This window comes from Leopardus geoffroyi, chromosome A2 (assembly GCF_018350155.1).
Source record: "Leopardus geoffroyi isolate Oge1 chromosome A2, O.geoffroyi_Oge1_pat1.0, whole genome shotgun sequence".
In the NCBI taxonomy this organism is placed as follows: Eukaryota; Metazoa; Chordata; class Mammalia; order Carnivora; family Felidae; genus Leopardus; species Leopardus geoffroyi.
This window is the reverse complement of record NC_059331.1, coordinates 63,736,515-63,749,789: the sequence shown is the minus strand read 5'-3', so window position 1 is coordinate 63,749,789 and position 13,275 is coordinate 63,736,515. Positions and strand designations below refer to the sequence as shown.

Below are 13,275 nucleotides of genomic sequence, written 5' to 3'. Positions count from 1 at the left end.
CCGACATCAAGAGTCAGACACCTAACCCCTGAGCCACCCAGGCACCCCTCAAAATACCTGCCCTCTCAAGGTAAACGTTCTTTGTAATTTAATGAGAAAACGGGGTCGGGAAGTATGGACAATACGGGAGTAGAGTCAGCAGCTGGGGCGTTCCTATGCCGTCTACAACAGCGCCCATGAAAGACGCCAAAGGGCACAACTCCAAGTCCCACGGGAGGGAGATGGTTCACGAAATTGCACCAGATGTGACAGAGGAACGGAAAACCGCGTCTCCCGGCCAAGTGTAAGACCTGCCTGGCAGAAGGAATTTTCCAGCCGCCTCGCTGCTCAGCAGTTAGCGGCCGCGCCTGGCTGAGGCCAGGGTGACACCCCCAGATTCACCGCTCAGACCTGTAACCCAAAAGTGAAAAGCCAACGGTAGCTCGTGTCAAGGTGAACAGCGCCATGAGGGAAGTGCCAGGTCGTGGGAACTCAGGAAAGCGAGTGAACCCCACGCTCTGAGCACAGACGGGGACCCTAACAGGAGGGTGCAGGTCTCATCCAAACTGTCAGTCCCTCAGCCCTGACCCAGGGGCTGCACCAGAAAGGCCCTCACGCCAGGGGCATCCGTGCAGCAAAGGGAGACAGAGGTACAGTTCTGGGGTCCTGCACCATGCAGAGCAGAAGTGCCCGCGCAAGGGACAAAAGGGAGCCGTGCAGGCGGAGCCCCTTCCAGAACACAGTGTGCAAACACAGTGGAGGCCCCTATCTGCTGAGTCCAGGGGGCCTGTGACCTTGCGGGGCCTGCCGTCCCAGTGACAGCATCTCAGCCTGGAGAGCGGTCGTCTCCTGCCCCCTAGCTCCCTGCTGCCTCAGCTGCAGAATCTCACTCCCTCCCCCGCCTGGCTTCTCCCCACCCCCGCCAGTGCCAAGAGCGAGAATCACGTCCTATTACAGTCACACCTCGGTTTCCCAGCCTAATTCGCTCCGGAAACACGCTTGTCATCTAAACCCTTGTATATCAAAGCGAATTTCAAGAACCATTGGCTCAGTTGTGATCACGTGACGTTCGGCATCACGTACCACTCGTGTTGCAAGACATCGCTCGTTTACCAAGTTAACATTTATTAGGAACGCTTGCTGGTCCCGCGGAACACTCGCAGAACGAGTTAACTCACAACCCAGGGTTTTGCCGTACTTCCAGACTGCCTTTGGGGCTGGGATAAAATGACAAGGTAAGAGGAAGGGACACTCCCAGAAAGGCCAAACCAGCAGGGGCCTGCCACGCCCACGCAGCGCCGACATGCATGACGTGCACGGGGGGCTCTCCATCCTCCCATCCCACCTCCCACCCACCCTGGGAGCACTCTCAAAGGAGCACTCTCACAGAGAAGCACCAAGAACGCGTACCTCCTGTAGCTCGGCTGAGTAATTCAGGATCTGTTCTGCATGAAGGTCGTCAAAACCAAATCGGGACTTCAGGTCAGCCTGGACCTTCTGTGGATCCCACACCAGCCTCTTCAGGGACAAGGTGTATCCTAAGTCTGCAAGACAGCCAACGATTTATACCGTCAGTTGTTTCCACGTTGTGACACGTCTGACGTAACTCGGAAAACGACACCTTGTTCGCTGCTACAAGAAAAGTAAATAAAGAGCAAAGGCTACGCAGACAATCAAGCCGGAGAAGCCAACAGGAGCCAGCGCTGGACGCCACAGAGAGCTTGCTGGGACAGCAGGTGCCCCTGGTATTAATGATCGCAGAGTTTCCGGAGCAAACATGACAACCTATGTCAAGAACTTCACGAAATTCAAATCGCTGAGCCCGCTAATTTCACTCCTAAAAATCTATCTCAAGAAACCTCATCAGCTACATGAAGAAAAAGTAAGGAACAACCATGCTACCACATTGGTTTTAGACCGATTAAAGATTAAAAACCAGGTAAGCATCTAGCATGGGAGAAAAGCATAAATTACGGTATATTCATGGCATAAAATACCGCAGTCTTTTTTTTTTTTTTTTTGAGAAAGAAAGTGCACACGCATTCACATGCTCATGGGGGGGGGGGGGGGGGGGAGGAGCAGTGACAGAAGGGGACAGAGAATCCCAAGCGGGCTCTGTCCCTTCGGCACAGAGCCCGACCTAAGGCTCGATCTCACAAACCATGAGATCATGACCTGAGCAGAAATCCAGAGTCAGACGCTTAACTGACTGAGCCACCCAGGCGCCCCAATACTGCAGTCTTCAAAACCACATTTCTAAAAACTATTTAAGGTCGTAGATGAAAGTTCCCTTAACAGAGTTAATCAAGGTAGAAAACTCATTAGGGGTCACCTGGGGGGCTCAGTCCGCGGAGCATCCGACTCCAGCTCAAGTAATGATCTCGCGGTTCATGACTTCGAGCCCCCCACATCGGGCGGGCTCTGTGCCATCAGCGCAGGCCCCACTTCGGATCCTCTGTCATCTCTCTCTGGCCCTCCCCCACTCGTACTCTCTCAAAAATAAATACACACTTAATTTTTTTTTTAACATTTATTTATTTTTGAGACAGAGAGAGACAGAGCATGAACGGGGAAGGGACAGAGAGAAGGAGACACAGAATCTGAAACAGGCTCCAGGCTCTGAGCTGTCAGCACAGAGCCCGACGCGGGGTTTGAACTCATGGACCGTGAGATCGTGACCTGAGCCGAAGTTGGCCGCTTAAACGACTGAGCCACCCAGGCGCCCCAAAAATAAATACACATTTAAATAAATAAATAATAATAAATAAATAAAACTCATTAGGTACCCAAATGATCCCGCAACTCCACCTGGAAATGGCATGCCCGAAATATAATTCCAAGACCTCCCCCCCCCGCCCCCCGAGGCTTGACATAGTTTCTGCCAGCGGGGCCTGATGATGGCAAACACAAAAGCTTGTAAGTTCCGAGGTGAGCCTCCACCTGAAATCCTGTCGCGAGACGACTTCAGACCGCGATCAGCATGCGTCTGCTCAGTGTCCACACGTGCAAAGGACCACAAAACCATTCTCACGTGCGTGACGTCTTGGTGCCCTTAGGTTGACGCTGTGGGTCAACGGAAAAGGCCCAGTCCTGCCACCTACAAAACAGGCCCAGCCACGGGGAACTTTAGGAAGGTGTTGAAAAAAGACAGACCCCAGGAATCCAAGACTCCTCACTCTCCGTCTGGCTGTCTTTGCATAAAAGGGGTCACAGTCTGGTTCTGAGATTTTTTTTTTTTTAATTTTTTTTTTAACATTTATTTATTTATTTTTGAGACAGAGAGAGACAGAGTATGAATGGGGGAGGGGCAGAGAGAGAGGGAGACACAGAATCGGAAGCAGGCTCCAGGCTCTGAGCCATCAGCCCAGAGCCTGACGCGGGGCTCGAACTCACGGACCGCGAGATCATGACCTGAGCTGAAGTCGGACGCTCAACTGACTGAGCCACCCAGGCGCCCCTGGTTCTGAGATTTTTAAGCTAGCACTTGTTACGTATCGAGGGCACTTTCGTCGCCAGGTGAGTTGTACACAGCACACCAGGCAGGTGCAGTAATATTATCCTCTTTGGGGGTGTAAGGAAGCAGACATCCAGAGCCACGCAAGGTCACACTGCTCGATTTAGTCACGACTCAAACCCAGATCTGATCCCCAGCCCTGAGCTGTAACCACTAATCTCTCCTGCTCTCAGAATGTGTCAGAATTACTCTGCAGAGCCGCAGAGAAGCTCTCCTTGGGGGCAGGGGTCTCCCTACGCTGAGTCACCAGCAACAGGGAAAAACCTGGGTGTGACTGGGGTGATGGAGGGCGTCATGTTGGGTTGTTCCAAGGAGCCAGAGAAGTCTGGAAGGGCTAGAAATCTGTGTGTAACCTCCTCATTACATAGGTCAGGAGATAGACTTCAAGAGTTAGGGGCAGACAGAGAACAGGAACCTGGGCTCCTGGCCCCAGGCCTGCCTGCCCCCAACCTAGCTCTCATATCTGTGCCAGGAATATCTCTCCACAAAGCATATCTGCTGATCCAGCGTTCTTCTGTGATCTGGCCCGGGGTCTCTTTCTGGATCACCTCCTACCATCACCCACGACCCCAGAAACACTGAACATCAAATACACGGGGAGCTTCACATACAATTCTTCGTGGCCATGCTTCCTCATGTCTTTGGTGAAGTAGAACTCATCCTTCAAAACGTCTCCTTGATGCTTTTCCTGAGAAAGATGCAGATCCCTACTCTGGGTTTTGCTTTTTCTTCATTGGCACATCTGTCTCCTATACTAAACATGACTTCCCTGTTGCAAGAACCATGTATTATCCAGTTTTTTATTCCCATTCATGGAATGGTGTTTGGTTCATAGAACATACTCCATAAGCATTTACTGTAGGAGAGAATGAGTGGATGGATGGATGGATGGATGGATGGATGTGTGGATAGATGGTTGGGTATCCACCTGGTGGACAGGTGGGTGAATGGATGAATGTGTGGATGGGTACAGGAATGACAGATAGATGAATGTACAAATTAGAACTCCACAGTTTGCTCCATGAATCTCCCTTACAGAAACAGAAGTAGAGAAAGAGAAAAAGATAACTAAAAGTAAAATATTCAGGTCCAGTTGGCAATTCAGGAAGTAATACGCCAAACAGAGTAGAATAGTGCCTATGGGACTGGGAGGTGGGGAAATGGGGAGATACCAGTCAAAGGGTGCAAACTTTTAGTTATAAGATGAATAAGTTCTGGAGACCTAATGTATAGCCAGATGACTCTAATCAATAACAGTGTATCGTATACTTGAAATTTGCTAAGAGATTGTAAGTGTTATCACCAAAGAAAAGGTAACTAAATGGGCGCCTGGGTGGCGCAGTCAGTTAAGCGACCGACTTCAGCCAGGTCACGATCTCGCGGTCCGTGAGTTCGAGCCCCGTGTCAGGCTCTGGGCTGATGGCTCAGAGCCTGGAGCCTGTTTCCGATTCTGTGTCTCCCTCTCTCTCTGCCCCTCCCCCGTTCATGCTCTGTCTCTCTCTGTCCCCAAAATAAATAAACGTTGAAAAAAAAAAATTTAAAAAAAAAGAAAAGGTAACTAACTATGGGAGGTGATAGATGGGCTCGCTAATGCCACCGTGGTACTAACTACACGACGTACATGTGTCTCAAACTACCACACTGTACACTTTAAACACATACAATTTTGTCAACATAAACTAAATATTCTTTTTCTAACAAAAACTTCTTTTTGAGAGAGAGAAAGAGCACACACATGCTAGTAGGGGAGAGGCAAAGAGAGTGACGAGAGAGAGGAGACAGAGAGAGAGAGGAGAGAGGGAGAGACAGGAGAGAGAGAGGGAGAGAGAAAGAGAGAGAGAGAGAGAGAGAGGACCCCAAACAGGCTCCATGCTCAACACAGAGCCTGACATGGGCTGGATCCCACGATCCTGGGATCGTGACCCGAGCTGAAATCGAGATGCTCAACAGACTGAGCCACCCAGGCGCCCCTAAGTGTAATAAACACTCAATGAAAAAAAGAAAGAAAGAACATCGTGGGTCAAGAATAGAGCCAAGTAATTCCATCCCTTCCCCTGCAGAAGGGGTTTGTTCATTCAGCTCGTGGGCTTTCCAAATCCACATCCCCCTGCCTCTTCTCGCCAGCCTCACTATTTTTCAAATATTTCTCCCAAATAGGAGCAGAGGAGAGAGAGGAAAGATTCAAATTGCAGAACGAAGGATAGATCTAACCTTAGAGGACATCAAAGAAAAGAATTTTAGGGGCACCTGCGTGGCTCGTCAGTTGAGCGTCCGACTCTTGATTTCAAGTCATGATTTTGAGGGATCAAGCCCTACATGGACTCCGCACTGAGCCTGGAGCCTGCTTGGGATTCTCCCCCTCTCTCTCCCTCTCGCCCAGTCACTCACTCGCTCTCTCTCAAAATAAATAAACATCTTTTTAAAAAGAATCTTAAGATCACCTATTTCCTAATCAAAACTAGCCCACGTATTAGCAACGGCCACAGAATTTCAACGGTGGAAAGTCAAATGCAGTTTGGAGTTCCAAATTTCCAGTCTCCTTCTCCCTTTTATTAACAGAAACAATGGGATCCTTTGGCATTTGACATTTTCATTAAGTCGCTTCTTGAACAGCATCTCCGCTCTGTGCTGGCTATCGACGAAGTTCACTAGGGAAACGAATTTTCGCACGAGCTCTCGGGCCCACCTACCAGGGGTGGCCACTCCCCGCTCCTGCAGAAACGTCAGCATCGAAACGGTCACATTCAGCGCGATTTCGGAAATGGTGGAAAACCTGTGGTCGAGTGGCAGCCAGTCTAAATCTTCCAAAGTTGCCAAGGAACTGCAACGAAAATAAAAGCAAAGGGACGTGAGCCAGCTCAGCGCACGGGGTTGCACTGACTCACACTTGCCCGCCAGCCAGGTCAAAGCCCTTTGCGGGATGTGGCCCACCACTGACACACAGGCATTCACCGTGGCTTCAAATGCCACCCTACACACCCTGGGCTGAGGACTAATGGTCGCCTGGCACAGCTGGCCAGGGTCCAAAGTGCTGTCATCTCAGCAAAGCAAATGGGCAGGCAGGCGGGCTGCTTCACGTTCAGATCATCAGTTTACAATTTGGAGGTGCCCTCCTGGAACACCATGTACCCCATCCCCCGCTGGGTGCCCCTGTGGTCTGAATAAGTCAGGGGCACGATCAGTGGTCACCAGCCTGTTTCACAGAACAAGGGGCTTCAGGGAATCCACATATAAATTGTGCTGATTTTATTCTTTAAATATCTATATTTTATAAGGAATTATATTAAGTATAATTACAAATAATTAAGCTTGGGGGCATCTGGGTGGCTCAGTCGGTTAAGCATCCAACTTCATCTCAGGTTATGATCTCAAGGTCCGTGAGTTCGAGCCCTGCATCGGGCTCTGTGCTGACAGCTCAGAGCCTGGAGCCTGCTTCAGATTCTATGTCTCCCTCTCTCTCTCTACCCCTCCCCGTTCATGCTCTGTCTCTGTCTCCCAAAAATAAATAAACGTTAAGAAAAAAATTTTTTTATGATCATTTAAAGGGGTGCCTGGCTGGCCTATCAGTGGAGCGTGTGACTCTTGGTCTTGGGGTTGTGAGTTCGAGGCCCACATTGGGTGTGGAGATTACTTACAAATAAAATCTTTACGTCATAATAATAATAATAATTAAAACTACAGGGATATAGGAAACGTTCACGATGTAATGTTAAATTGCTTCGATCGGGGGGGAGTAGGCTCTGACAACATTACTGCACTTGATAAAATATGCACACAGGTAGACGAGGAGCACCCACAGGGAGGCGAGAGTCCCAGCCAATTCAAGACACCGCGATCCTGGATTTTTTCTTGTATCAAACAAGAGATGTTCCCAGAGATATAGATTTCCCTGTGAAAAAGGTGAGGAGAAAAGACCCAACACACCTGTCATTGGTTCGATTTTTCTCTTGCACTTACTTCAGAGCTGCCTGGAGGAGGCGTATCCCTGTGCGGATGCGGTCTGCGACACCAGTGTCGTGGGCATACAGTCTCGGCAGCAGACGTAGAAAATTCCAGATGTGGGGCTGCTGGTGGAGCTTTTCCAATTTCGAGATCACCTCCTCCGTCTTATTGAGATCCATCTGACAGAAAAACAATACCAAGAGTTTCCCTCTTCCGTGTTTTTACTGTTCCAAACAGTGGGGCTGGGTTGGCTGCTGAAAACTTTGGCCGTAGAGACTCGTGCCCGGTATGTCACTATTTGGAACAGACAAGATTTGAAAATCTGTCCGTTGGGTTAGGAGTTTAAATAGTGTGAAAATAGGGGGCACTGAGTGACTCAGTCAGTTAAGCGTCCGAGTCTTGATTTCAGCTCAGGTCATGATCTCACGGTTCGTGAGTTCACGCCCCACATCAGGCTCTACGCTGACCATGTGGACACTGCTTGGGATTCTCTCTCTCTCTCTCTCTCTCTCTCTCTCTCTGTCTTTCCCCCTCCCCTGCGTGCACGTGTGCCCTCTCTCCCTCAAAATAAATAAATAAACTTAAAAAAAAAAGGAGGGGCACATGGGTGGCTCAGTCGGTTAAGCATCCGACTTCGGCTCAGGTCATGATCTACAGTCTGTGGGTTCGAGCCCCACCATCGGGCTCTGTGCTGACAGCTCAGAGCCTGGAGCCTGCTTCCGATTCTGTGTCTCCCTCTCTCTCTGCCCCTCCCCTGCTCATGCTCTGTCTCTCTCTGTCGCAAAAATAAATAAAAACATTAAAAAAAAAATTTAAGAAAAAAAAAAGGAATTTTTCGACAACACCAGCCAGGGAATAAGAAACCACGGACCAGATGTTTCTTCTGGATTAAAAAAAACAAAACAAAACAAAACAAAAAACAAATGAGGGGGGCCCAGAGGGCTCAGTTGGAAAAGCAGGCAACTCTTCATCTCAGGGTGGTGAGTTCGAGCCCCGTGTTGGGTGCAGGGATGACTAAAGAAAGAAAGAATGAAACTTTATGAAACATGGAGGGAAACCATTAAAGATGTTCATTCCAGTGGGTGCAAGTTGGAAGGGCTTCCTCCCCAGGCAACAGTGTGGTGAAGTGACATAGAATCCGTCTCACTGAAGGCATAAACCAGCCGCTTTAAAAACCAGCTTTGTGAGGCACCTGGGGGGCTCAGTCGGTTGAACGTCCGACCGCCTCTCAGTCTCAGCTCAGGCGGTGATTTCGAGGGACTGAGCCCCTAGTCGGGCTCCGGGCTGAGTGTGGAGCCTGCTTGAGATTCTTTCTCTCCACCCCTCCCACGTGCGCACACACGCACACTCTCAATGGATAAATAAATAAACCTAAAAAAGTAAAAATTAAAAAATAAGTAAAAACTAGCCTTGTGACCAAAGCAGGGAAGGTTGGAACAGCAGGGCAGGACTAAAAGGAGAAAAGGGTCTGTGAGGAAAACAGGAAGCAAACTCCAACTCTAACAGGATGGCTGGCTCTGTCCAGAAGCACCCATCCGTGCCTGGCACGTGGTACAGACACTTGGGATCATTCTAGATGCCCGAGCTTCTCGTACTGCACGCTAGCAATGGCAAAGCCAAAACCAGAGCATCCCGGAGCCACCAGGCTCCCCCCAGGGGAGTCATACCCCCCCCCGGTGGCAGCTGGGAGGGGACAGACCCACGTTTGTGCTCTGCACCCGCACGGCCCTCAGCAGGCCCAGCCCAGGGTCCCGCACCCCCAGAGGAGCCTTACAACTACCCTCCAACGGCATCTGGTGCTGTTCTCAGTAAACCCCCGACAGCTGCAAGCCCCTGGCGAAGGGGCAGGGGGCGGGGGGGGGGGGGTGGGCCTGGGCCTCCAGGCCTCTTCAGTGGGAAGGACGAGCCAGCCGGCCACCTCCTGCCCTCTCTGGGGGCCCTGGCTTGCGACTCACTACCCCCGTCCCCAACGTAGGCGGGTCTGTGATTCCTACAGACTTCCTGTCCCAGGCCTGCCTTCCGCTAAAGCTGGAGTGGTGACTGCCACACCAAAGTGAGTTCAATTCCACGTACTCCCTGTCCAGCTGCTCCCCCCGGCCTCCCAGGACGCCCACCCACTCATCCTGCACTGTCGTCATGGCCACCTTCCCGCCTTGTCCCCATAGCCCTCGTGTGACGGATACTTCCTCCCCTCCCATGTCATCACAAAATACCCAAGCTCTGGAACGCCTGGGGGCTCAGTCGCTTCAGCGTCTGACTCTTGGTTTCCACCCAGGTCATGATCCCAGGGTCGTGGGATCGAGCCCCAACTCGGGCTCTGTTCTGACAGCACGGAGCCTGCTTGAGATTCCCTCTCTCCCTCTCTCTCTGCCCCTCCCCTGCTCACTCACTCTCTCCATCTCAAAAAATAAGTAAATAAACTTCAAAAAAAAAAAAAAACATCCAAGCCCCGTGAAATTCAATGGGCCAACTGCACACCCTTACGCTGGTGGCTGGAGTGCGGCTGGAGGAAGACAGTGAGGCCGAGTCTCCCACAGGCTCATGGTGCTTGTCTCGGCGTCCTGAGACCCCTCCCCCTTGGCGGGCGGCGGGGGGTGGGGGGGAACCAAAGTGCATCCAGATAGTGTCAAATGTCCTGGGGACAAAACTAGTGGCTTTACCTGCAGGGTGTGTGCCCAGAGCAAGTCAGAGGGACATGTCAAACACCCGCATCTCGACCTGAGAGCAGACGGACTTCAAGTCCATCTGACAAAGCCACCTGTTCCGGGTCACCTGCCAACTGCTGAGGGCCCCAACCTTCACCTTCTGCTCTCCCCAGGCCCAGAGTCTCGCCTGAGAACATAACTTGACTTTGGCTGTCTCACATCCGGCTTCTACATAGGATGTGAAAACCTAACCTTGGACTAGTTGAACCTTGAACCAAATCATTGGAAAGAAGTGTTTGGGGGTGCGCGGCTGGCTCAGCTGGTTGAGCATCTGACTCTTGACTTTGGCTCAGGGCACGATCTCACGGTTCATGGGTTCGAGCCCCAAGTCTGGTTCTGTGCTGACAGCACAGAGTCTACTTGGGATTCTCTCTCTCTCTCTCTCTCTCTCTCTCTGCCCCTCCCCCACTCACACTCTCTTCTCCAAATGAATAAATAAAGTTAAAGAAAAAAAGAAGTTTCCAAGGGTGCCCAATGGGCTCTGTCGGTGGAACGTGCAACTCTTGATCTCATGGTTGTGAGTTCAAGCCCCACCTTATGGGTTGAGTTTACTTAAAAAAAGAAAAAGAAGATGGGGTGCCTGGGTGGCTCAGTTGGTTAACCATCTGACTTCAGCTCAGGTCATGATGTTATGGTTCGTGGGTTCGAGCCCCGTGTCGGGCTGACCTGACAGCTCAGAGCCTGGACCCTGTTTCGGATTCTGTGTCTCCCTCTCTCTCTGCCCCTCCCCGGCTCATGCTCTCTTGCCTTCAAAAACAAACAGACATTAAAATTTTTTTTTTTTTAAAGAAAGAAAAAGAAGTATTCGAAAATAAAATAAAAACCAGTGCTTTGAACTTAACCACTATGTGTCCGGAGACTAAGTTTCAAATTCTTGTTAAAATACTTACTGCCAAAAAACTGGAGCCATGAGAAGAATCTATGATAAAAGAGATTTCAGATATTAGTTCAGTAAGCGATCAGAGACCATGTACTGAGCACCTCCTTCTAAGCCCCACCCCCTGGGGCAGGAAGGGGAATTAGGGCTTCAATAGGACGTTTAAGGGCACTCTGGGTCCTCAGCTTCCGTGGGGCACGCTCAGCCCAGGCCTGGGTCGGGGGTGGACACTCAGAGACGGACTTGCCTGGGCCCTTGGATCTTCCTGCCCAAAGTTCCTGTAAGATCTTTGCCTTGTCCACCATGTCGTAAACTTCCTCGGAGAGCTCCCGCACCTCTTCCAGGAAGGCCAGGTCGTTGACCTTCCCGGGCCGGCCAGCTGCAGCCCAGAACCTGGACGAACTTGAAATAAGTGGAATGAGTACCATGGACATCATTCTGCACGGGGCCCCCTTCCCTCGGGGTTCGCGGGCTCCACACCGAGTGCCCACGCGGCGTCCACCAAGCTGGCACGCATGTACCCTTCCACCCACCTGCCCTGCAGCACCCTCTCTCCTTGACCTTCCAATTGAAATTAGAACGTTGTCATCAATCTCTCCGTTATCTGTGACGCTCAGCCACTGTATACGGTTACTGGTGGTCCCACGTGTTTCCCTCGCTCAGCACGCCCCATGAGAGGGGCTGGGGACCGTGTCTCCATGACCGGCCCAGGCCCCAAGTGCGGAGGACACGGGAGGGAGGTGAGCAGGTGTGCCCCCCCCCCCCGTAGTGCTTTAGCCAGCCGGGCGAGCCGCCGGGGAAGGGGTGGAAAGTCTGTCCAGAGGGCACTCAGGCAGGCCCGGGGGAGGCCAAGCCCCCTCTCCCGTTCTCTCAGGCTGACATCTGAAAGACGAAATCCCAGCCCCTTCCCAGTGATGGGAAGACTGGGGTCCAGGGGCGTATCAGCCGGAGACAGCACGTGCAAAGGCCCAGAAATGGGAAGGGGCTGAGGGGTCAGCCAGGGAGACAGAGACAGACAGAGAGGAGAGGAGGAGAGACAAGGGAATAAGAGAGGGAAGTCTATGGTGTGGACACATGCGGCCACATGACGGTCACGGGCAGGACCCTGCGTGGGCACCAGGGGGAGCTGGAGCAGGCTTCACCAGGGACAATGGGGTCTCATTTCAATTCTAGAAGAGACCTCTGGTTGTTGGGGGAGGTAGGGTCCAACAGGACAAGGTGGAAGGGACAGGCAGGCTTCGAAAGAGGGAGGTGGGGGCACCTGGAGGGCTCAGTCGGTTGAGTGTCTGACTTCAGCTCAAGTCATATCTCACAGTTCGTGGGATCGAGCTCCACGTCGGGCTCTGTGCCGACAGCTCAGAGCCTGGAGCTGCTTCAGATTCTGCGTCTCCCTGTCTCTCTGCCCCTCCCCTGCTTGTGTGCACACTCTCTCTCTCTCAAAAAATCAATAAACAGGGGCGCCTGGGTGGTGCAGTCAGTTAAGCGTCCGACTTCAGCCAGGTCACGATCTCGCGGTCCGTGAGTTCGAGCCCCGCATCAGGCTCTGGGCTGATGGCTCAGAGCCTGGAGCCTGCTTCCGATTCTGTGTCTCCCTCTCTCTCTGCCCCTCCCCCGTTCATGCTCTGTCTCTCTCTGTCCCAAAAAAAATAAATAAACGTTGAAAAAAAAATCAATAAACATTAAAAAAAGAAGAAGAAGAAATCAGGGGTATCTGGGTGGCTCGGTCGGTTAAGCATCCGACTTTGGCTCAGGTCACGATCTCACGGTTCATGAGTTTGAGCCCCGAGTCGGGCTCTGTGCCAACAGCTCGGAGCCTGGAGCCTGCTTCGGATTCTGTGTCTCCCTCTCTCTCTACCCCTCCCTTGCTCATGCTCAGTCTCGCTGTCTTTCAAAAATAATAAATAAACATTAAAAAAAAGGAAAACAAAGAAAGAGGGAGATGGACAGACTCACATACATCCCTGTGAGCCTTTAAAGAACTCGGTGTGGGGTGTGCTGCCACACCCACTTTATTTTCTGTGTTTCCAAGGCTTTGACACCTGGCTGCTGACTGCTGACCCCGGAGGGACAGCCCCTCCCAGGGCAACCCCCCCACCATTCCCTAGAGACACCGAGGGCTGGCCACGTGGTGATTTCCATGTCTGCACATCTTACACGTCTGAAAGAACAAATCTCGGGCACCATGAAGAAGGGGCTTTGGGGAGAGGCAGGGTGTGGGATGTCCAGGGTAGAAAGGGGGGCCTCCGCCTCAGGTGGAA

At 51.7% G+C, this 13,275-nt stretch overlaps 1 protein-coding gene across 1 annotated transcript in view; it reads right to left on the bottom strand.

The window, feature by feature from the left end:
* ABCA13 (ATP binding cassette subfamily A member 13) overlaps window positions 1–13,275 on the bottom strand; it is a 402,236-nt gene that overhangs the window by 343,944 nt on the left and 45,017 nt on the right. The window contains exons 4-8 of the mRNA XM_045494253.1: window positions 11,265–11,419; window positions 11,031–11,059; window positions 7,451–7,614; window positions 6,184–6,314; window positions 1,390–1,523 (exon numbers count right to left, since the gene is read on the bottom strand). Coding sequence (XP_045350209.1) covers window positions 1,390–1,523; window positions 6,184–6,314; window positions 7,451–7,614; window positions 11,031–11,059; window positions 11,265–11,419 — 613 coding nt within the window. The remainder of the gene's footprint in view (window positions 1–1,389; window positions 1,524–6,183; window positions 6,315–7,450; window positions 7,615–11,030; window positions 11,060–11,264; window positions 11,420–13,275) is intronic.